General features: G+C 43.7%; 1 protein-coding gene across 2 annotated transcripts in view; it reads right to left on the minus strand.

Annotated features, from left to right (window-relative positions):
- Positions 1-3,129: 3,129 nt before the first annotated feature.
- Acmsd (aminocarboxymuconate semialdehyde decarboxylase) overlaps positions 3,130-25,255 on the minus strand; it is a 30,930-nt gene continuing 8,804 nt past the window's right edge. The window contains exons 4-11 of one of the 2 annotated variants that reach the window (XR_005287668.2): positions 22,854-22,903; positions 21,543-21,779; positions 17,148-17,241; positions 13,839-13,934; positions 12,612-12,784; positions 10,572-10,722; positions 3,819-3,917; positions 3,372-3,468 (exon numbers count right to left, since the gene is read on the minus strand). Coding sequence is in view for 1 of the 2 variants with exons in the window: in XM_038349165.2 (XP_038205093.1) it covers positions 3,397-3,468; positions 3,819-3,917; positions 12,612-12,784; positions 13,839-13,934; positions 17,148-17,241; positions 21,543-21,779; positions 22,854-22,903 (821 nt within the window). In the remaining variant the exon portion in view is untranslated. Of the gene's footprint in view, positions 3,469-3,818; positions 3,918-10,571; positions 10,723-12,611; positions 12,785-13,838; positions 13,935-17,147; positions 17,242-21,542; positions 21,780-22,853; positions 22,904-25,255 lie in introns of both variants that reach the window. The other variant, XM_038349165.2, reaches the window with a different exon arrangement.

A 25,255-nucleotide genomic window follows, 5' to 3' on the forward strand; every position in this document is an offset into this window, starting at 1 on the left:
TTAGAAAAAGATATCTATCTATCTATCTATCTATCTATCTATCTATCTATCTATCTATCTATCTATCTATCGCGACCAGACTAGAGAATTCTGGGAAGAGGAAAGGCAGAGAGTCAGTCACCAGACAGACACAGAGGAAGCAAGATAAGAATACCTTACTAAGAAAAGGTACCAAGCCACGTTGGCTATACATAGACAAGAATAATGGGTAAATTTTAAGTTGTAAGAGCTAGTTAATAATAAACCTGAGCTAATAGACCAAACAGTTTATAATTAATATAAGCCTCTGTGTGTTTATTTGGGACTGAAGGGCTGTGGAACTGGGAGGGATAGAAACATTTCTCTACAGTTTATAATTAACTTAAGCAAGTATGTCAAAGGAATACACCTGGCATTATGTCTTATCATTGGTCATGTGAAAAGAGCCAAGAGTATTCCTCCCAGGAATTGCCTTTCCTACAGCGATGATGTGGACATGCCAGCATATTCCCTTCATGTCCTTACTTCCAAGTGTATTAATTTAGCATAGTTTATACAGTTCTTTCTAGAAGGCCACCTTGTGGTAAGAATGTTCTACACCCTACCCCATCCATAGTTCTCAGCAAGGTCATAGCTTTCTTGCACAGGCTCTTACAATAGAAGCCTCCTCATATATTTTTGATGGAAAGTCTCAGAGGCTAGGCAACACATAACATTGTTAGAGTCCCTGGAGGCACCTCCTTAGAGGGCAGTGCATGAAGCTGCGAGGGTAAAATCTACGATGGATGTAGTGGAAACCCCAGGATGTTGGTGATGCCAGGAAGGTGGGATGTATCCTGAGGAAAGTATAAGGCAGTGTGGAGTCACCCTGAGAGAGGCTAGGTGCATTGCAAATGGCAAAACCATAGGGGCTGATTTTCCCAAGCCTGTTGGGTACAGCACTGTGAGCTCTGGGTACTGACATGGAGCTACAAGATTTAATATTTGCACTACCGGGTTTCAGTCTTACTTTGGGCAGCTCTTCCTGGATTCTTTTTACTTTGGGAATAGAAATGTTTTTGATATGTACTTGGGACTGTGTAACTTGATATTAGCAGAGCACACAGCTAAGTGTTTGTCCCTGTCTCAGGGAAACTGGACTAGAGCTTTGGAGCATTGAGAGATGGGGAAGGGATTGAATCTTGTGGTATGAGAAGATGTGTTGTAGTGTCAGATTGACAAGGGATGGATTTGGGATGGTTAATCTTGAGATTACTAAAGCACACTTCTAGGTGTATCTGTGAAGACCCTTCCAGAGAGGACTAAGAGACAATGACCTTCCTTGAATGTGGGTGACACCATGTGGGTGGGTTCCCAGACTGAAAAAAGGAAAAGGAGCAAGCCCTGCTGCTTTCCCACAGTGGTGTGAGCTGTTTTTCTCTGCCAGCTTCCCTACCATAATGGGCTGAAATTTCCCTTGAGGGTTGTGTGTGTGTGTGTGTGTGTGTGTGTGTGTGTGTGTGCTCTTTTTGGTCATAGCAAGGCAAAAGTAACTAATAAATATGATTGAAAAGGAGTAGAAATTTCTTCTAAAGATTTGGGGAAAGAGAAAAGCAGTAACATATGCTTTCAATTGTTTTTTGTCCAGTTTTATTTTTTTCTTTCAAGATAAATTGGAGTAGTAAGTAGAATGATAGTTGGGGAAAACTCTAGAAACAAGAGGAACAGAAAGGAGAGGGGCACTGACGGTGTTAATAACAGACGGTGAAAATAACAGAACAGGAGTCAGCAAGTATGAACTAGATCTCTTTCTCTGTTGAAGCATCACCACAATGTACACATCAATAGTGATCCTGGTTTTGTGTGGGAAGAAAAGGAAGTATGAGTCCCAAGTTAAGAATGTGGTATGGAGAAATTATTTGCTGTGAAGGAGAGATTCTGTCTGCTACCCTGTCCCAGGTTCAAGTTCCTTTACAGTGACTCAGGTGGAATGGTAGGGCCTGGAACAAGGTGTCATGGTGTTACCCACTCAGTCCTCAGAGCTCTCTCTACCTCCTGTTCTGTAAAAATAAACTCACAGATGAAATTCCCTTTAGAACAAGTTTCATCCACTCTGAAACCACGCCTTTTTACCCATAGCCTTTTCTTCTATCTTCCCTCTTCTGTTTGCTTATTTATTACTTATTTATTTTTGAAACAGAGTCTCACTGTGTATCCTTGGCCAACTAGCCTGGAGTTTGCTATGAAGACCTGATGGAGGAAGGTCATCTGTATATCTGTTGCTTTCATTGGTTAATTAATAAAGAAAACTGCTTGGCCTGATAGGTCAGAACATAGTTAGGCAGAGAAGACAGAACATAATGCTGGGAAGAAGAAGGCAGTGAGACAGTCGCCATGAAGCCAGCCACCAGGTCAGACATGCTGAATCTTTCCTGGTAAGCCACCACCTTGTGGTGCTACACAGATTATTAGAAATGGGTTAAGCAAGATGTGAGAGTTAGCCAGTAAGAGGCTAGAGCTAATGGGCCAGGAAGTGTTTAAATGAATACAGTTTGTGTGTTGTTGTTTCAGGTGTAAAGCTAGACATGTGGGAACCGGGCAGGCCCAAAAGCAGAACTGCTCACTGCTCCTTCTACAAAGACCAGGTTAGCCTCACGCAGAAATCCGTTGTCTGCCTCTGCCTCCTGGGTACTGACATTAGAGGCACGCACCACCATGTCCAGCCCACCGTCTTTTTGTTTTTACTCAGCCCAAAACTTCTAAGATCTGCCAGATTCTGGGAGACTACAACACATTTTACTGAAGTATTTTGATCTTGGTGTTGGATCACTCAGCAATTATTCCATGAGCATTTGCCTTGTTTTCTTAACTGGCTTTTAGAACATTTGAATTTATGCATATCCTGTGTGTAGTTTGTAAAGACAAAAACATTCCCAGTGAATGACTAGACTATCAGAGAGGGTTACAACAGGAAAAAACAGATTATTTAGGCATAATTCTCATTTCTTTGGTCAAAATAAAGAACCCACCTGAGCCTTCTAGAATAAGGCTGGTGTTGGATTTTCTTTCTATGTAGATCATCAATTATACATTAATTCTTAATCTCCAATTTAAATTTGCGTATGTAGCAATGTAGTGCTTTTCAGTACGTTACATTTCAGAATAGAAACCTTATGAAACATCTTGATTTTAATAAGATAGAGTATTTGGGAATAATATCCCCCTTCTACCACCACCACCGCCACCCTTTATAAAAGACAGTCTCAAGTAGCGCAGACTGGTCTGGAACTTGGATTCCCGATCCTCCTGAATTGTCCTGAGGAGGATATTCCATTTTGGGGTAACATAATTCAAAATAGAATTCTAGCGATGTGTGTGTGACTCATGTTCAGAGACAGAAGTGATGTAGCTTCTTGGAAGGTTTTTTTTTTTTCGTGGCTAATTTTGACATTCAAATAGTTTTCTCTCAAGACCCAAAAAAGCCAAGGCATTTCCAGCTGTGAGTTTATCCTGAATAAAAAAGAAAGGGAGAGAGATGTTTTATTATTAAAGCACGATTGGCTTGATAAGAGCACTTATTAGAAAGAGTGTGTGTGTGTGTGTGTGTGTGTGTGCGCGCGCGCGTGCACGCGTGTGTGTGCATGCACAGAAGATTTATGCATTTAGTTATACTGGACTTATTTTAAGATATTAAGACCTTTGCACTTGCTTCAGCAACACATACACTAAAATTGGAAAGCTGTTAAGACTTCTTTTTGATAGAGTAGCTGTTTCAGAAGACAGAGTCAGAATTTTCATCAAATGAAGTATAGTGGTCTCTCTGTTTGCTCAGGAAGGAGACCGAGGTTCAAGGCACATACCTTTGTTTCTTGGTCGAATTCTCCCATGGACTCTATCAATTTCCCAGGTTCCTGCTCACCTAGTGGAAATGGGTAATCAGTTCCAAGAATGACTTTGTCCTAAAATGAGAAAGCACGATTTTCTTTGTAAATGTGAGAACACTAAAGAGCCCTGTGTTCTCTCAATCTGCTCATCATGTCTGCTAAGACAGCAAATCCTTCCCAGTTTAATAGAAACAGAACTGCTCTAAATTTTGAAGATTTAAAGGCTCAGTTTTCATTTTGCTTCTTTTTTTCCAGCAGGTGTCACTATTAGGTCTTCTAAGGATTGATTGCAAATCTACTTCCAGTCTTGCTTCTGAGTCTGCACGCACAGCGTGGGGGCCAGAATACAATTTTCGTTGTCTCATTCTTCCCCGTGCTGTCCACCTTGGTTTTTGAAACAGGGTCTCTCACTGGCCTGGAATCCATTAAATATGCTCATCTGGCTAGCCTGTGATCCCTAGGGCCACTGTCTCTGTTGTCCGAGTGCTTGGAATACAGGCGTATACCACCACATTGGCATCTTTTCGGTATGAATGCTCAGAACCAGACCCAAGTCAGAATGCTTGTATGATGAGCACGTAATTGAACGAGCCATTCTACACCTCAGCCAGTTTATCTTCTTAATAATTGAAATGCAGAATACTGGTGCTGGAAAGTAAGAGCCTATCTCCAGATGCAACAACCAACTCACCAACTAAGGAACCCCAGGAGATCTGCCATGCTCCACAGTGGAATGATCATCCATAATAATAATGTACTGTATATCTCAAAAAGCCAGGAGAAATGACTTGTGATGTTCACCGTAGAGATATGCTTGAGTAGACATGTTTAACCTCACAGAAACATTATACCATTTACACATATATCAAAAATCACATGATACCATATATATGTGCCCAAAATAACTTCAAACTTAAAAAATACTTCAGTTGGCAGTATACACTGGAGGAAATGGTCATTTAAAAACTAGAAATTTGACCTGGGCATTGGTGGAACATGTCTTTAATCCTAGCACTGTAGAGGCAGTGGCAGGTGGATCTCTGTGAGTTAGAGGCCTGTCTAGTCTACAGAGTGAGACCTTGTGTTGTGTATATGTACGTGTATGTATGTATAATTGGTGTCTAGGGAGATAGTTCAGAGAGTGCTTGTTGCTCAGTCATGAGGAACTGAGTTTAAATCCCCAGCACCTCAACTGAATGTTTCTGCATTTATTTGCCCATAATCCTGGTGCTGTGGGAGGCAGAGACAGGAGTAGTGTTGGGGATTGCTGACTGCCAGCCTCGCTCCAGATTCAGTGAGAAGCCTTGTCTTAGGAGAATAAAGCAGAGTGATAGAATAGAACATATGATGTCCAACACACACACACACACACACACACACACACACACAACCACAGTTTCAAAGTCCACGATAGACTACCAAGTCTATTTATAGATTCCTGTATTCATTTGTATATGAAGCCAAGTAAATACACCTGCTGTCGAAGCCCCGAAGACACAAAGTTATGTCTCCTCACATCTGTGCCAGCAGCTGAGCTTCTTCTAACTCTCTGCTTGGTATTCACCAGGGGTTCATCTCTTCTTACTAAAGCTGTTTACATTTCCAAAATACAACATGATTTTAGAGTCCCACGCTTATACTACACTCGTCAGCTACATTAACATGAAGATGAAATCCAGGCATTAATTTTCTAATTAAGAATTCTTCCCTTCCCAGCATGACGGCATTCTCAGATATAAATATGCTTTAGGAAACAGTCTGTCCTGTTTTAATATGGAGAAGGCAAATGAGTCTAACGCAGAAGTGAAAAGCAGTCTCCTAGTCTCCTAGTCTTCTGCCATTCAATCCTTCTGACTTCGGTATTTCCTTGGTTTCCTTCTTAAGTGAGTGTGTGTTCATTCAGAAGATAGTGTCATGTGTCGATTCTTGCTGTCCATCTTGTTTCAGACAGGGCCTTTCTGTTGCTTTTTCTGCTGCATATACCTGCATATACCAGGCTGGCTGGCCCTTGAGCTTCTAAGGGCATTGGGATTAAACCGGCTCATGCTATGTATCTAGCTCTTATATGGGTTCTGGGGATCAAATTCAGGTGCCCAAGCGTGCACTGCTAGTACTTTACCCATTGAGTCATCTCATATCCCCAGTCCCTTGAATTTATTTGTTTATTTTTGAATGCTACCACAGACCAACAAACAGGCATGGCACTGGGGCAATAACTGAGAGATACATACTGATTCATAGGCAGAGGGGGGGGACTGGGCCTGATGTGACTTTTGAAACCTCAAGCCCACCACCAGTGACATACTTCTTCCAACAGGGCCACACCTCCTTCTAATCCTTTCAAATATTTCTGCTCTCTGGTGACTAAGTATTCAAATATATGAACCATTGGAGACCATTCTTATTTAACCAACACAATAACTTTTGGTCATCTTCAGTTTGATAGTAATTTTATAAATGTATTGGTTTTGAAACTGGTCTAAATCTGGGCTATCATCCTTAATTCCTTAGATTTTTTTTTATTTTTAAATCCATCATCCTTAGATTCTTCCATTTTGAAATAAATGCAGTTAATAATAATTATTTAGCCATTATTTTCCCTATGAGCTGACTCTGCCAATAATAATTATTTGAATTGGACTTTGAAGAACTCTTCTTTTGAGATAATTGGGATATAACATTGACACAATGCTTATAATCAACTTGAAAATTACTTTAGTACATGTGTGAGTGAGTTGAAGGAACAATGTCTTGAATGGGTGTCACACCACCTCCTGTGGAGTCTGCGTGATCACTCACATAAGATGTGGCACAAGCTTCAAGGAAGAGTGCCTGCAGAGAATGTGTGTGTGTGCTGTGCTTCCTGCATTGGAGCCCTTGCACTTTTGGTATTACCTGGTCATGTTCTAAGGAATACAGTTTGTTTCTTCTGGAAGGGAAGATAGATAGTATGTTTTAGTTTCCAGAGCCTACTGATGAGCCATTGCCTTATACAGGAGTATATTATTCTAATGGAGGAAGATGGGTTAACATTCAAGGGAAAAAGGTTTCCAAGTTTAATCTGGTGCTTATCAAATAAAGAACAAAAGGCAAACTTAATTAAGCAATTAAAACATATTCAGCAAAAATGGGATAAGGATAGAAGAAAGAGATTGATGTGGGATTCCCCTCTGCATGCTGTGAATACCATTGGTTAATAAAGGACTGCTTTGAGCCTATAGCAGAGCAGGGCAGAAAGAGCTAGGCAGGGAGGACTGGGCTGAATGCTAGGAGAAAGGAGGTGGAGTCAGAGAAGCCATAGAGCTACTGCCAAAGATAGACATACTGAAATTTTGCTGGTAGGCCACGACCTCATGGTGATGCACAGATTACTGGAAATGGGTTAAATTAAAATATAAGAGCTAGCTGATAAGAAGTTAGAACTAATAGGCCAAGCAGTTTTTAAAATAATGTAGTTTCTGTGTGTTTATTTCAGGGCTGAATGGCTGGGAACCAACAGGTGGCCTCCTTACTATAAGAGATAAATGCCTATAACTTCTTGAGATTGGTTTTGGGAAAAGTTTAAAAAGGAGTTACAAATATGAAGAAGAAAAAGAAAAAAGAAGTTCTTCTGCATAAATTACAGAAATATAAAAGCACTGTAGAATGTGTGGTTGTTAACCACAACCGCTTGCCCTTAGCTCAAAATGCCATAAACTCATAGCCTAGATAAAGATTTATATTGAAACTAATGCCAAGTCATGTCTAGCGTGACCAACCACAGACTCACACCAGGGACATCTGTCTGATGAAAATCTATTTTCATGTATCTTGTATAATGATTCTAAGAATAATCTGCATCACAAGAAAAAATAATACATGCTGTTAAGCAATCTTTTCTGTATAAAGGATGAGTCTCATGCCTAGTAAAGACACATTCAGATGCAATTCCTTTGAGTCTTGTGTCTGTTTGTCATTTGCTGACTCCTTACCCACCTATTCCTGAGACCCTGTCCCACCAGTCCCCAGCTGAGCTGGTCCGTAGTTCAGTTCCCAGCACCCATTTCAGGCTGCTCACAAGTAACTCCAGCTCATTGGGATCTGACTTCTTCTAGCCACTGTGGACACTGCACTCATCTGCACATAACCATATCCATATCCATATATATATATAGCAAAAAAAACAACGTCTTTTAAAAAATGCTTGAGTATATGAAAGAAGGAACCCTGTGTAATTAGTCCTGAAATACTGGGTATAGGAAAGAACTAGAAACCAAAGTCTTGTTAATTTGGAGTTTTTGTTTGGAGGTAAAGGGGATGGCAGCAGGGAGGAAAGTAAGGGAATGAGAATCCTTGAGATTTGTGTGGGTTTTCAGGAAGAAGAACACACACCCCATCACTTGATAACATCTCTACTTGATAGATGCTTAATAAATATGAAAGTAAAAATACTTTGAAAAATTACTTTAAGACAGTTTAAAAATTATTAACTTCTTGTCATGATAGAAGTTAATATTGCTCATCAGTTTGACAGCATCTAGAATCACCTAAAGATGACAAACTTCTGGGCCCGTCTGTGAGGGAGTTTCTAGGTCGGATTAATTGATGTGAGGAGACCCACTTTGACTGTGGACAGCTCTATTCCACGAGCTCTGCTGTCTGCTGGCCCGCACTCCCTGGGATACACAAACCTGCTAATGGTGTATGCCAGGTTCTCATCCCATTTGCTCCCAGCCTCTCCAAAACTGAACTTCGAAGAGTCTATTTCCTGGGGGATCTACTACAATTCTGAAGCAGTTTCTAAAGGTAGGTGTCTGAATGTGCTCATGTGGCATTTCACATCTACTGTGTTTTAGAAAGACCCCTTTAAGGATCCAGTGAGAGCCAGCTGTGCTAGCCCAGGTGCGTAGCTGAGGCACTTGGGAGTGAGCACGAGACAGAAAGTATGAGGTAGGGGTACCGATCTGTTTAGAGTAGAAGAATTAAGCTGAGCACGAGCAAGCAAGCCAGTGAGTCTATACACTTCATTTCTCCCTGCTCTCCACTGTGGATGGGATGTGATCGGCTGCTTCCAGCTCCTGCCTTGACTTCTCCACAACGATGGATTGTAACCTGGAATTGTAAGCTGAAAGAAACCCCTTTGTCTCCCATGCTGCTTTCTGCCAGGGTATTTTATCACAGCAACAGAAATTAAACTAGAACAGTCACCCAGCCAACGTGTACTGGAATGAGGACTTCCTCTCCTTGTCCACAACTTGAGGGAGCATTAGAAGCCTCTCCGGAGGCTTACAGGCATCAAAACAGGGTTTCCCTCTTTTGTTCTGCAGTGCACTGGGAGACGTTGTTTAACGTTATCTGGAGAGGGAAGTGTTAAGATAGATGTAAATGTCAAGTTAGGTGAGAATTTGGCAGGAAACCCTTTTTGTCTCAAGTCATTTTAGAAGTATTTCTATGAGCATGCCATACTCTACTGTCTGCCATAGCCTTGGAGATAATACCTTCCTTTGCTGACGAAGAACCTATTCAGTGATGTCAGATCACTGAGTTTGGATTTCCAGAATCTTTGTAAAGGCAAATTTGGTAGCACATATCTCTGGTCCCAGCACATCTACGGCAAGAGAAGGTAAGTGGAGACAGGAGAATCCTGGGAATATGGTGGGCCTGGTGTATGCAGCAGTGATAAAACTGTCTTCAAACACATGGATGGCAAGTACTGACACCAGAAGTTGTCTCTAAGTACTTGCATGTGCGTGTGTGTGTGTGCGCGCGCGCGCGCGCGTGCGCGTGCGCGCGCACACGCACACACACACACACACACACAAACACACTTGGATGAAGACTTGCAAGCTTAAGTACACTTGCAGAAATTCTCGGAATCAGAGAAGTAAGAAAAATATTGTTGGGTATTTTTTTGTATTACTGTTTTTTGAGAGAGAGGGGAAGGAGAGAGAGAGAGAGAGAGAGAGAGAGAGAGAAAGAGAGAGAGAGAGAGAGAACATAAAATTGGGTGGGTAGGGAGGTAGGGAGAATCTAGGAGGTGCTAGGAAAAGAGAAAATGACCAAAATATATGTAAATGACTAAAAGTATGAAGATGCTTTTTTAAATAAAATAAAAATAGAATGTTTTATACATACCCAACAAAAACAGGTTATCTAAAACTATTTAAGGCCATAAAATAATGATTATTTATGAGAAATTAGAAATAAAAATATAAAAACCAACTATTTATAGAGTATTTGAGGAGTGCCCCAAGAAAATAAACAAAGGTTCTAAGAGTCATTCTGATTTGGGGGTTGTTTTAAAAAGAATGCTAGCCAGACAATGGTGGTTCACACCTTTAATCTCAGCACTCAAGAGGCAGAGGCAGGTGGATCTCTGTGAGTTCGAGGCCAGCCTGGACTACAAGAGCTAGTTCCAGAACAGGCCCCAAAGCTACAGAGAAAGTCTGTCCTGAAAAACCAAAACCAAAATAAAAATAAATAGATAAATAAAAATAAAAAAGAGACTTTGCTGATGTTATTATAGCTAAGATTGGGGATTTGCTGGTTATTATAGCTAGGATTGGGGAACATGACAATTTTAAAGAGAGTAATGAATACAGCTTCTTGGTCCTGGGTCTACCGGCCTGTGAGGGCACATACAACTTGAAGTTTTCATGCCCAAATTAGAGTCATTCAAGCTGTTACACCAGGAAGACAAGACACTAGAACCATTACCTTCCTTAGGAGCCCTACTCAGGGTGTACATACATGTGCCCACTGGATCGCATGGTAAACTTGCCGTGCTCCTCTTCTTCGGCCAATGCTTGCTGCCTCGGGTACTATGTCAAGGTGGGAATAGCATCCCCATGGCTGGTGGTATCGCTCAGAGGATGGGCTTTGAACTTGACAGTGGTGTTTTCTGATGGAGGAGTGTCTATGTGTTACTTTTATTAATAAAAAAACTGCCTTGGCCCTTTAAGAGACAGAAAATTAGGTAGGCGGAGTAGACAGAACAGAATTGTGAAAAGAAGGAGTGGGCAGACAATTCAGGCAGTCGCCATATGCAGTCGCCATGCTTCTCCTCTCCGAGATGGATGCAGGTTAAGATCTCTCCTGGTAAGCCACCCCTCGTGGTGCAATATAAATTACTAAATATGGGTTAAAGCAAGATATGAGAATCAACCAATAAGAAGCTACAGATAACGGGCCAGGGGCCAGGCAGTATTTAAAAGAATACAGTTTCCATGTAATTATTTCGGGTGTAAAGCTAGCTGGCGGCCGGGTGGCAGAACACAGCCCGCCGCTCCTTCAACAGTTTTCCTCATGGTGCTTCCATTCCCAAGAACACTAGAGAACACTCTGTTCAGAGTGGCCCTTTGCCCAGCTCCCTATCTCTTCCCCTCTTCTGTTGCTAAAGGTTCAGGACTCACGGTTGCCTTGGGCTTCTCTCCCTCATGCTTTCCTGATGGCACACTTGCTCCCATTTTCACCATTTCCAGAATAGAAAATTGTATGGGGCCGGAGAGATGGCTCTGACTGCTTTTCCAGAGGATCATTCCCAGCACCCACATGGCAGCTCACAACCGTCTGTAACCTCCAACACCCTCACACAGACATACATGCATGTAAAACACCAAGAAAATAGAAATAGATAAATTAAAAAAATAAAGTTCTACCCTCTCCAGATGAAGATGGAAACCTACAGATACCTATGTGTAATGAGATGGAACTGAAATGTGACTGCTCTCCTACGTTCTTTAGTCTTCTTCTGTACTCTCCAGGGCTTACATCCAACCAACTGTGCATAGGAAATACTTGAAACAATCTCTCACCCATGCTCTTGCTGCTGTAGGTAACCCCTCACCCCTAATCACCCTAGCGAAGCTCATTCGGCCATTCTCCCAAAGCAGGGAGAAGAGTGGGAGTTGGGGGGTAGGCTTGTTAGTTTCTGTCAACCTGACGCCAGCCTAGACATACCTGGGACATCTCAATTGATGTGGTGCCCGCCTTAGATGGGCCTGTGGGCGTTTTGTGTGGTGTTTTCTTGATTGTGAATTGATGTGAGAGGGCTTGGCCCCCGTGGGTGCTACCATACCTGGGCAGGTGGGTTTGTATTGTATGAGAAAGGTACTGAGCTAGCTGGGGCAGCAGGGCATAGACCAGTAAGCAGCATTCCTCCTTGGTTTCTGCTTCAGTTCCTGCCTCCAGGTCCCTGCACTGAGCTTCTGTTCTAGCTTATAATGGACTATAATCTGCAAGTCAAGTAAACCTTCTCACCAAGCTGCCTTTGGTTATGGTGTCACTCACAGCAATGGAAAACAAACTAAAAACTAAACGGTAGAGAGAGAGGATAATGGGAGTAAACACGACCAAAGTACATTTTGTGCATCTATGAATATGTCATGATGACTCAATACGAAGAACATACTTTGGAAAATAGCTTTTGTTTTTAACATGTAGAAGATGTTTCCCTTTAATTATCTCCCAAGCAATATAAAAAACACCAAGTAGATACCACCTACATTGTATTATGATTGTAAGTGATCTAGAGCATTTAGGCGGGTGTGTAAAAGTTATATACAAAACCTATGCCACTTCATGTAAAACAATTGGGCATCTGAGGGGCTTCTATCTTTTGGGGTCCTGGAATCAATTCCCTTTGGATACTAAGAAACAGTACACACTTCAGATGTTCAGTAACTAACTCAAACTTTCCTTTTTCCTCAAACGTGTCTAACTTGTCAAGTAGAGGCCGCTGGGCCAGACTTCTGATATCCACAAACCGTCCAAATGGGACCCCCAACTTACCTTTCCTATGACATCTGTCAACAGCTTGAGAGAGCGAGGGTCGTGAACCAGGGAGTCTGTGTAGAAGGAGCCAAGGTATTTCCTGGGGTCATATGAATTGTCCTGGGCACAGAGATCTGGGCGCATGTTGAAGCCATGGGCGATTCTTCCCACCGTGAAAGGGAAAGCACCACCTACAAGGAGGCAGAGGCAGGGGAATATCACAAGTCCAAAGACTAATAATTGCTTGGGCTACAGAGTGAGTTTAAGGCCAACCTGGGAAACTTTAGTGAGAGATTGTCTCAAAATAAATGTAAGTAGCTGGAGAAACATCTCAGGAGGTTCTTGTTGCTCTTACAGAAGACCTATGATACCCAGCACCCATGAAGGGTGGCTCACAACTACCTGGAACTAGTGCCAGTGGCTCTGACACCTTCTTCTGGTCTCAGAAGGCACCTGTACCCACATGGCATATACCACATGCATGCATGCACACACACACACATCAACAACAATAACAACAATAACAATAAAGCTTGGATGTAGCTTGACATACAGCATGCCTAGCATGTGTGAGGATCTAGAGTCAATGCTCAGAACCACTACAAATAAATAATAAAAAACAAATAAAAAATGGATGGGGAAACAATTCACTTGGTAAAGTGAACTACCACGCAGTGACAGTGTGAGGACCTGACTTTGAATGCCAATGTACATTTAAAAAAAAGTCAGATACCCACCTATAATCCCTGTTCTGGGGAGGTGGAGATAGAAGGATCCCTGGGCTTTCAAGCCAATCAGTTTAGCCAGACTGGTGAGATCTAGGTTTAGTGAGAGACCCTGTCTTAAAAAAAAAAAAAAGGAATAAAAAGGTGGGTGGCACCAGAGGACAATACCCAATATTGGCCTCCTTGGCCTTGGCCTCCACATGCATCCACACACACATGCATCCACAAATAAACATGCTAAATATACACACAAAAGAAGAGACCAGAACCATCTCTCTCCTTCAAGTTCTGTCCTTTGTCCTCTCCTCACCCATGAATTTACAGAGGAAGGGGCACATGAGAATACAGGGAGAAGAAGGCCATCTATGTGCTAGGAGGAAAACCCTCATCAGAAACCAACCCTGTCAGCACTATACTCTCAGACGTTTAGCCTTCAGAACCGTGAGAAAATGTTGGTCTAAGTCACCCTGTCGGTGGCATTTTCTTAGACCAGTCTGAGCTGATACAAATAGGGTCTCACCTCCATGTGCAAAACACACTCTGAGTTTGGGAAACTTCTCAAACACCCCACCCATGATCATGGAGCAAATGGCCACAGTGGTCTCCGATGGCATTCCTAGAAGAGGAAACGGGTTACAGGATTCAGGGCTTGTTAACTTCAGTGAGAAGCTTAGTGACAGTGGCTGCAGAGCAACAGCTAAATTGGGGGGATTGTCAGTGAGGTGAAACATGGGGCCCCTGTGCTCCAGAAATGATCCAAATGTAGACAGGGCATTACTTAGTCAAGAAGAATCATTGACGGCCCCCATTTGCTATTTCAGGGAGAGTTGTCTAAGAGACGGAACTGACAAGAGGCCTGGCTTTGGTCCTGATGGGGCAGGCAAGCACTGAAGGTAGTTTAGCTTGGGATTCCCGCTTAGTTTGGGGTCCCTTCACTTGCACACACTGTGCAAACACACGTGCACACCTCTTCAGTGAACCGAGCGACCTAAGAACTCCCAGGCCCCCAGCCTGCACCAGATTACACGCACTCTCATCTCTGAGTGATGTTGTTAGATTTCCCCAGCTGCGGTAACCATCAGATTTCGTTCATTTCTATTCAAGTATATTCCCAGTATATCCAGCTAGGAAGACTAAAAGGACCTATCTGGCCTGAACTGGTTTGGGGTACATATACAGTAAGGCAAAATTGTTTCTTCCAGTAGCCTATTAGGGAGAGTCTTCAATTATCACCTTACGCCTATGCATAACTGGGCAGGTATATAATTAAAATGAAATGCATTATGGGAAGAGACTCTCACAGTAAGTGTTAGATCCAAAAACCCCAAAAGGCAGCCACTGACTATGTTTCAAGATGAGTCTGGACTCAGCTCTGGCTGGACACAGGATTACTGGAAGATAGATACAAGCTCACAAGCAGCACTGCTCAGAAACCGAGTTTCTCTTTGCCAAGAGGAGCCGCTTCTCTTTCTACCTCAGGAAACAGGCATTTAGTTATATGCCAAAGCCTACACCAACCTTCAGACCCCTTCAGTCTCTACTAACGTGTAGCTATGGCGGGTTTCAAAACCATCAGGTTCTTCTGGATTCAAACCCTCAGGCCGCTCCAGTTTACAAGTTCCTCCTCTCCCAACCCTGCAGCCACCAGCTCCCTTTAAAACCCACCACTCCCCCACCCCAACCCTGGCCTTTCTCTCGGCTCCTCTCTGCCTCCTGAGAGGTAGCCATGGCAGCTCTGGACTCCCCAAATGCCTCTGGCTATTCTCTCTACCACACTAGAGAGTTCCATGACAGCTTTATATTTACACTAAACCTTTTCATTCCATGCACTCTGAATCAGTCCAGTTCAGTGGTTTCACTGCACCTTCACTTACCCTAAAAAACAAAACAAAAAAACCCCAAAACAAAACATGTCACCCAATCTAACAAACAAAACAGAGACCCAGACTGTCAGTCTTGACAATGTATCTTCTACCATCTGTACTATCTGTTCACCCCAAATAAAGTTATGCTGAAAATCTGTGTGAGTCTTTATTTTCAGCTTTTTGAGTAAGGGGCGAGAAGCTGGAACCCCCTGGCCTGGCCCTGACTGCCAGTATCACTGATTGCCTTTCAGGTTTCTTCTTAGGGCTGAGGAGCAAACCCACATCCCTGAGCTTGCTAGACAAGTGCTCTACCACTGAGTTGAGTTCCCAGCCCCTCTCCTTTCAGTTTTAGATGCGTGGTGTTAGTCTTCTGGGCAGAGTGATAGCTTTTGTAGTGTTCTGCCTCTTGGCCTGGGAGCAGTTATTTGATGTTCTAGCTGTGTTTCTTCATGGAGGAAGTTCTTCTTGTCTTGTAGGGTTTTTGTGGAGTTTTGTAAAATAACAACGTCAATAAAGTTCCCGATTATGACTTCACATTGGAGGTGTATAGCAAACACTACTCAGTTCTCTTGTCTCTGTTTCCTCATTCTGCCAGTTAGTCAAAAGCCAGCTTTCCTTGGGAAAAGCTGGTTCCCTTCTACCAAAGGAGCCATTTTATTATCAGAAGGGACAGCTGGCTGCCCGTGGTGCCTATTAGCATACCAAAGTGCATGCCGGCCTTCAGGCTCCCTCAGTAACACAAGTACCTCTTACACATTTCAGAGTCCATGATAGTGTCCTGGTTTTCTCACTCCCTCTTAGCCAGAACCTCCTCCAGGAGAAACTTCCCTCCCCCAGCTTCCCAGCTTCTCTTCTCTTCTCTTCTCTTCTCTTCTCTTCTCTTCTCTTCTCTTCTCTTCTCTTCTCTTCTCTTCTCTTCTCTTCTCTTCTCTTCTCTTCTCCTCTCCTCTCCTCTCCTCTCCTCTCCTCTCCTCTCCTCTCCTCTCCTCTCCTCTCCTCTCCTCTTCTCTTCTCCCTTTCCCTCCCCTCCCCTTCCCTCTCCCCTCTTCTCCCCTCCCCTCTCCCCTTCCTCCTCCCCTTCCTCCCTTCCTTTCTTTTTTGTTTTTTCTAGACAGGGTTTTTCCGTGTAACAGCCCTGGCTATCCTAAAACTCATTCTGTAGATCAGGCTGGCCTTGAACTCACAAAGATCTGCCTGCCTCTGCCTCCTGAGTGCCGGGATTCTTTCCATTCTTCTTATGGGCCCCGCTATTCTGCTATGCACACTATTGCCCTCTCTCGGCTCTCTCTTTTTCTGTATCTCTTGCCCCTCTCTTTGTTAATCTCTCTCACCTCCTCTCTCCTCTAATGGCTAAATCCAGTCTGTTTGCCATGCTCAGTCTGCTACTTTCTCTGTTATGGACTCTTCCAGAAGCCTCTATTGGTTCTCTCCCTCATATCTACAATAAAAATCTTCCCATCAAACATACCTTGGAGCCAACATGACTTCAGTTTATACAGCAGTGATGGTTGATTCCTGGTAATGGCTTATTTTTAGGGTTCTGCGATTGTATCTGGTACTTAGTTAACTCACTAAATGTTAATGATTACTGCTAATCCTGCCAAGTCTCTGCTGCCTCTTGAAGCTAAGGCTGACAAAATTATTGGGTTGATGTGAATTTCTTCAAGAGCTTCCCACTGCTAGAAGCAGCATTTGGCTCATGTCTGATGCTTTAGCCCCCAAGGAACTGACACAGTTGGAGAAACTGAGTCTTGAAGTGATTGGTTGCTAGCTAGGATACACAGTTAACAGGAGATAATGTAGTCAGGTAGATCTGTTAAATTGTATTTATCTGAGTAAAAACCCAACCATTGGTAGTTGCTATTATTCTCAACCTAATCCCACTTTCTTCAAACAGAGTTCCAAGAATAACTGGAAAAACCCAAGAGTTGGTGTTGTATTCCCGACCCCAGTCCAGTACAAACCTACGAGCCAAGGCAGCCAGTATTTGGCCATTCGTCCATCCATCTGCATATCCCAGGGATGCACAAACAGAGAACAGTTCAGCCTCTCGGCCGCCTTCAACAGAGCAGTAAGACACAGGTTATTTGGGGACATCACTTTTTTTTATATCTGATTCTATATTTATCTGAGTAAATAAGCTCAAATACTTTTGAAGTTCCTTCTTGATCTAGATAAAAGATTCCTTGACCAATTATTACTACTTGGAAAAATAAAAAGAACTCTCAGAATTAACCATAGGTTGATGAATTTATTGTATTGCTTGGTAAAAGAAATTACAGAAACATCCACCACTCAATGGTGTGTGTGTGTGTGTGTGTGTGTGAGAGAGAGAGAGAGAGAGAGAGAGAGAGAGGGTCTCTCACTAGCCTAAAGCTCACTGATTTGTCTAGGTTGAGTGGCCGGTGAGCACCAGGTATCCAGCTGTCTCTATTTCCCCAGTTCTGGGTTTATGAGCTCATACCAACATGCCCAGCTTTTTCACATGGATTCTGGAGACTGAATTCAAGGTCTCGTATTTCCAAGGTAAGCACTTTATTGACTGAAAAATCTCTCCAGCCCCCACTCAAATATTCTGATGAAGAGCAGTGCTTAAGGTCTAATTCCACACTTCAAATGCAGGGGATTCCCCCCCACACCCCACTGGTGCCTGCACAGTTCACCCTTTCAGGATGACTGGGTATCCTTGGAATCAGGGCAGGAGGGCTCCCTCCTTCTTTTCCCTTTGAAAGCTGGAGCTACAGAAAGTGAGGAAACAAGAGCCAAGCATGGCTGTGTACACCTATGAGTGCAAGTTCAAAGCCTGCCTGAGCTACATAGGGAATTCCAGGTCAACGAGGAGTACACAGAAAGATCCCCATATCAAATATACATACATACATAATACATACATACATACATACATACATACATACATATAATAAAGCAATTCAGGAAAATGATGAGTCAGGGGTTAGGATCCACAGCCAGAATGAAGCATGGTAGAGATCACGAAACCTCATTCTCTCAAGATCGCATCTAATATCCCAGAGAGCTTAATACCAACGCTACTATAAGAATTTAAACTATTAGTCTGAAGCCATGGCTCAGGTAGTAAAATGCTGGCTGTACAAGCGCGAGGACCAGAGTTCAGATCCCCAGAACCCAGGTAAAAGCTGGCGTAGCAGCATGTATTTGTAACTCCAGTGTTGGGGGCTAGAGACAGGGGCATCTCTGGTGCCCATAGGCCAACAAGTTTAGTGGAGTCAGCAAGCTCCAAGTTCAGTGAGATGCTCTGTCTTCAAAAGTAAGGTGAAAGGGCTGGTGAGACGGCTCAGCCACTGGGGCTTCTCTTCCAGAGGACCAGCATTTGATTTCCAGCACCCACGTGACGACTCACAGTGGTCTGTAACTCCAGTCCCAGGAGACCTGAAGCCCTTGTCTGGCCTTTGAGGATACTGCATACATGTGGTACACAGACATACATGCAGGCAAAATACCCACATACATAAAATAAAATTTAGAAATATGGTGAAAAGCAACAGAGGAAGACATTGGATGTCAACATCCGGCCTACACACACACACACACACACACACACGAATTTTACAACTACTAACTCATTTAAACATTTATGAGACATGCACTCTGTGTGCCATACACGTTCAGAGACATGTACTCATGCCTGCCTCGTTTTACGGAAAAGGGAGAACTCATGTAACTTAGTCAGGTCGCGGTGTCCACTGAGTGGTAGAATCAGGCAGTCAGGTGCTAATATTCTGCCTGCCTCATACCAGCAATGAAATCATTTTGTACCTGAGTGTGTGTCACTAGGTTTATGCACGTAGACGAGAGGTCTCTGGGAAGGGGGGGAGGGGGACTGGGATGCTGCAGAGTGCAGGGACTACCTTGAAATGATAGCACAGGACAGCACTAACTTGGCTGTCAGCTCTTCCCTCTTGTTTGAGCATGTTACTGACGCAAGCTAGAGAGGAGCTAAGCAGGGCCAGCCTCGCTAACCAAACAAATAGATTGTCAGACCAGGGACAGCGCGGGTCAGCTGGAGTCAGGACAGACTCCTAAATCCTGCAGAAACTGGCATGCTCCCAAACAGTCTTATTGGGGTGATGGATGGGTTGAACTCGCCACTCAAATGGAAATGTCTGTGTGCACCCCGGTGGCTGCTATTGCTTTCTAAGCCCCCGGGAATTTATAAATCCAGTTCCAATGAGAGCTGAAAATGACTTGAAGCTGAAGACTCTCTCACACTGTGCTGAGGCAACTTGGATGTATGAGTGAATAAATCCTTGTTCAAAGCTCATTGAAATTTCCAGAAAACATTCTCTGCATCAGCTGGGCCTCTGCCGCTAATTCGTTCAGAGAATTCAGGACTGAGAGGAATATTAAATCTTTAGAGGCAGTTTCACAGGCAGTTCCCCACATGGTGGACAGTCGCTCCAGCACAAACATGGAAATTTCTTTTGCACATAATTAGAGCTCCATAAATATTAAATGAATTAAATGACAGAGAGTAGAACGCCTGGTGAGTGTGCAAACATCGACTCGGATCAGGATTAAGGATTTTTGCATTACGATGGAAGTAGTCGAAAACTACCCCATACCTTTATAGTTATGAGAGGGAATGAGACTCGTAAAAAAATGCAATTGAGTGATGAATCATGGACCTTAAATCCTGGTACCCAGGGAGGCTGGTTCAGTTACAGGATGAGGGTGAGGAAGAGTGGTGGACAGGATGGTGGGATGTGAAACTGGGTACTTCAGAACTAGATAGGAGCATTTTGAAAACGTATCTTAATGTTGTAATATTTTAAATATAGAGTTTATAAACAACACAGTGAACACTCATGTACCCACCATTTGAGTTTATCAAATGCTAACATTTTCATGGCTCTCATCTATATATGTCAAACCTACACACACACACACACACACACACACACACACACACACACACAATCTATCTGTCACCCATGTATAACTTACCTATGTATCATCCACCCCTTATCCTTCCTTTATGTCCTTCTTTTTCACCTATCTATATTTATTTTGAGGGTTTTGAGACAGGATCTTGCTCTGTATCCCAGGCTTGCCTGAAGCTCACTGTAGTCCAGGCTAGCCTCAAATTCATAATCTTCCTGATCTTCCTACCTGAGACTCCTGAATGATGGGATTACAGGCTGTGCCTCCATGTTCAGTTTCAGTATTATTATTATTTTTTTTTACATATTACCAAAATACACATTTGGTTTCTTAAGGTTCTTTGTTTGGTTTTGGTTTTTGGGTCTTGCTTTTTCAAGACAGAGTTTCTGTAGTCCTGACTGTCCTGGAACTTGCTTTGAAGACCAGGCTGGTCTCGAACTCAGAGTTCTGCCTGCCTTTGTCTGAGTGATGGTATTAAAGACATGCACCACCATGCCCAGCTTCTTCCTAAGATTCTTAATTGAGGATTGATGAATTAAATACAAACACTGGAATATTCTGTAGTTTTAAAAAAGCTATTCATTAAAATAATACTCACTGGGCTGGGGGGATGGTACAATGGGTAAAATGTTGTCATGCAGGTGTGAGGACTAGAGTTTATATTCTTAGAACCCACAGAAAAGCCAGGTGGCTCCCCTGCAATCCTAGCAGTAGGGTGGTGGAGACAAGGGATACTTGGGGTAAGCTGGCTAGACTAACTGCAACAGGACAGCGGCAAGGCAAGAGACCCTGCTTCAGTAAGGTGGAGAGCTATCTAGGAAGATGCCCGATGTTATGCACCACGTGTATGTCCACACACATGCAAACACGAATATAAACATGCATGCCATATACATGCATGTGTGTGAGCTAGCACATACACATACACACAGATAAGGTTTATTTAGTTTGTAAAATTTCAAGTAGGATATGAGATTCCTTGTGTAACAGAATTACAATTTTGTTAAAATATAGATATGCAAAGTTTTAAATGAGATAACTAACAGTGGTTATTGTCTGGGTGAAATGATTGGTGTGTTTTGTATTTCCACAGTGTGTGTGTATGTGTCTGTGTTTGACCATGGAAAGCACTAGCAATGAGGGTGACATTTGGGCTTCCATGGACAATGGAAAGGAGTGCCAGTGTGATACAGGAAGAGACTTCATTTGCGCTACCTCAGGGCAGACGTGGGAAGTGTCCCATTTTCTCCTTCTGTAGAATGACTCACTCTTTTGGTAGGATTTCTAGTAGGTTTCTACATCTTCTACCTACATCTAAAATCACTGGCCTCCTGTGTCCTGTCCCTTTCCCCTGGCAGGATGGTCCTCCATCAGCATGGTGTCTGCCGGCCCAAGGTTGTGCCACTGCGTGTTGGCTGAGCAAAAGCTGCAGTACTCACCGCATAGACAGGGAAGAGTTCTGGGTCGTTCAAGTCCCACATGTTGATGTGGGAGCCAATCTGGACTCCAGGAAATCCTAGCTCCCTCACGCAACGCTCCATCTCCTCGACGGCCAGCTCTGGGGCTTGCATAGGCAACGTTCCCAAACCCACAAACCTTCGAGGGTATCTGGCAACAGTGGCAGCTAGGTCATTGTTTAAAAACTGGCACAGCTCCAAAGTATCCTTAGGTTTGGCCTGGTGAAAACAGGAAAGGTTCCATGCCAGTCAAAACCGACTTTATTAGATGTTCATTCTGAACAACATTGGCTCTTAGCTGAAAACGTCCACTTATCTTAACGATTTTATGCTTTAGGAAGAAGAGGCACGGACTGAGAAAGGTACTGGCCTCAGGAGACCCAATCTCTGTGGAAGCAAAGAGAACTTTCAGGATGCTGCTGGTTAATCAGAAGAATGGAGGCCAGCTGGATTTGTGGAGACAGGTGGGAAAGAATGGAGAACTGGTGGTGTTTGCATCGCTCCTAAATCAAATCACACGTTAACTACAACAACTACCAGGTTAGTGAATTCTCAGCTCTGTACCAAAAGTTCCCTCCGCGGTCTCAAAAGCAATTCCGAAACTCTCAGTGCTTGAGAACTGTTGACTTGTGGGAAGGGGTCTAGGACTCCCCTTTTGTACAGTTCCTCAGGAGGCATAACATAGTTGGTCATTATTATCCTATCTCAAAATTCTTACCTCTGAGTGCACCGGTTTATCAGCAATCCAGCAAGGCATGGCAGGGGTTAATCTAGACAGGCACGCTCTGGTGGGGACTCAGTCTACCCCTGAACTGTGTGGCAAATCTAGATTGGGTCTGAGAGCCACATACTGGCTACTGTCCTGAAGCAAGAATAAGAAGGCAGTCTGGGGAGAACATGCTACTGACCTATAGAGGAACTGCTGAGTGGGAATGTGGCTTAGAGTGCCTGCCTAGCATGTAAGAAGCCTGGGTTCCAGTCCCTGCACTGTATAAACTGGGCGTGGTGAAACCTACCTGGATCCTAGCACTCAGGAGACAAGGACGGGGGGGGGGGGGGGGGGGGGGCGGGGGGGCAGGAAGATTAGAAGTTCAAGGTTATCCTCAGCTACAAAGCAAGGCTGAAGCCGTCCTAAGCTGTCGGAGAGTTTATCTCAAAAACAAACAACAAAACAAATAAATAAATAAACAGGAGACTTGATGGGACCAATTTCTAAGTTTAAGCTGTCTGTCACCTTCTGAGCTGGACATGGGCCTTTATCCCCAGGAGGATGGTTTGAGGTTTCACACTCACCCAGTAGCTAAACATGACAGGAACCGTGGAAAGAGCTTGCACCGTCACTCCTAGAACACAGAGACAAACCTGTGAGGAGAAGAGCTTTTCTCAGGGCAAGGAGGCTGGCAGCTCCCACCCTACCTGGTGGCTCTCCCTCACTGCTCCTCCCTCGGGCACGCTCTCTCTCCCACACCCTCAGCCTACAGAGACGTGAAGGTTGGACATTTGATCATTAAGAAAAATGACCTGACCCTACGTGTCCAGGATTTCTTCTACCCTCCTTGTGACAAAACTTTCTTTAGGTAAGGTATTTCTTCACTATTTAAAGAAAAATAGCATGTGTTAATCATGCATGTAATGGATTTCATTATGACACTTTTAGACATGTATGTAACATATTTTGGTCATAGTCACCCTGTTATCCCTCTCCCTGGTCCCTTTCCACTCCTGTTCATCTCTTTCCTTTCATCTTCCCAGCGAGCTTTGCTTCTACTTTCTTGTCATTTTTTTCCCATCTTTTTTTCTGGTCTCCATCTTTTTTTTTTCTTTTTCTAGAGCTTTCCACTGTAAGTCATGCATGACAAGTGCCCTTAATTCAGCTACTAAATTAGCCTGGATAAAGTTTCGTGCAGTCCCCAGAGTTTGGTTCCAGAGTCTACCATCCAGGAATCTGAAAATCTGTGATCCGAAGAGAGCCTACCTCCGGGGGTTATTGTAGGAACTAAATGAGTTAATTTGTGTCAGGTGCTTAGAATGGTGTGTGGGGGTGAAGACAGTGCTCATTGAAAGTGAGTTGGGACTGTTGCCTCAAGGACAGCAACTGAGATAAACATACGAAATAATAGGAACAAAAACCAAAGGAGACGTGCACTTCTGTGGCAATCATAAACGGCAACTTCTGACTCCTGGGAGCCAAGTCTGAGTGTCACCGTTTTCCTCCCGAAACGGTGGGCCCTTGCTCTCTCTTCACATTTCAGGGAAAGGTTGTTCTTTGCCAGAGGTGTGGGCAACACGTCTTCTCCAAGCCACACCCCTACACAACCCCTGTGTATGCTGAGACTCAGGGCTGTACCCGTGTCCTGCAGAGCTGCCTACAGAGTTGCTGCCAGCTTTCTGCACAGCTGGATTTCAGTGTTAGTTGGATATGCATTTCAACAGTGATTATCAGACAGCCCCTGGACAGAAGTGCGTGCCACCAGATTCCAAACCTCCAGACAGCCCTATTCCTTTGGTGCTGCCAGGGTGACTCCTTTTTTTGTGGACTGTGAAATAAAATACAATTCTACTTGGGCCTGTGGGTGCAAGCCTGCTATTCTAGTGCTTCCAGAGGAGGACACAGGAGAAACGAGACGTCGAGGCCACCTTGAACAAGAGTTCAAGGCCAGCCTGGGCTATACATGAGATTCTGTCTCAAAAATCTGAAGAAAGCAATGGGCCTGCACCAGACTGGTGCTATCAACAGTCGGTTACAGACTGACTCATCGCAGCAGGGCTCGCTGGGTTGTGCCCACCTTGCTGAACGACGGGATTTACTGATGGATCCTGGGGGATGGGTAGTTACTGCCTTCAGTTGAGTAGCTAATAGCGAGCCCACCAGACTCCCGGGCTAGCCTGTGGTCACACAGAGGATTCTGGTTAAAATTCAGTGGATCACGCTGGGTGGTGGTGGCGCACACCTTTAATTCCAGCACTTGGGAGGCAGAAGCAGGAGAGTCTCCGTGAGTTCAAGGCCAGGTTGCTCTATAGAGTGAGTGTGAGGACAGGCTCCAAAGTGACACAGAGAAACCCTGTCTCGAAAAACCAAAAATAAATAAGTAAAATAAAATAAAATAAAAAATTAGTGAATCACAAACAAAGCAAAAGGGCATAAAAGAGACTTGTAGGGAGGAAGGGCGTTGACAGAAGACAAAAGAAAGCATGTGCGAGTGTGCATGCGTGCATGTGTATGCGTGCGTGTGCATGCGTGCGTGTGCATGTGTGTGTGTGTGCATGTGTGTGAATGAACCATTTGTCCCACAGCGTACATGTGGAAATCACAGGATAACCTTCTGTATCAGTCCTCATCTTTCCGTTTGTTCATAGCCCCTGGCTGTCCATGAGGTTCTGGAGATTCTGTCTCAGTTACCATCTTACCCAGGAGCACAGGGGTTGTGGTGTACCAGGCTAGCTGTGAGCTGCTGGGGTTCTCCTGTCTCTGCCTCCCATATCACTACAGGAATGCTGAGGTCCTAGCCACCTCCATGACTACATCTGGCTTTACATGGCTTCTGTAGATCTGAACTCAGACCCACACAGTTGCGTGGTAAGCACTTTCTCCACTGAACCACTTTCTGGACCCGAACTAAAAATATTTTAAGTAATAAAATACACTATTATCATTTTGATAGTATACCATCTTATTTTTAAACTAATAAAACTTT

The sequence above is a fragment of the Arvicola amphibius genome, chromosome 12 (genome assembly GCF_903992535.2).
Source record: "Arvicola amphibius chromosome 12, mArvAmp1.2, whole genome shotgun sequence".
In the NCBI taxonomy this organism is placed as follows: Eukaryota; Metazoa; Chordata; class Mammalia; order Rodentia; family Cricetidae; genus Arvicola; species Arvicola amphibius.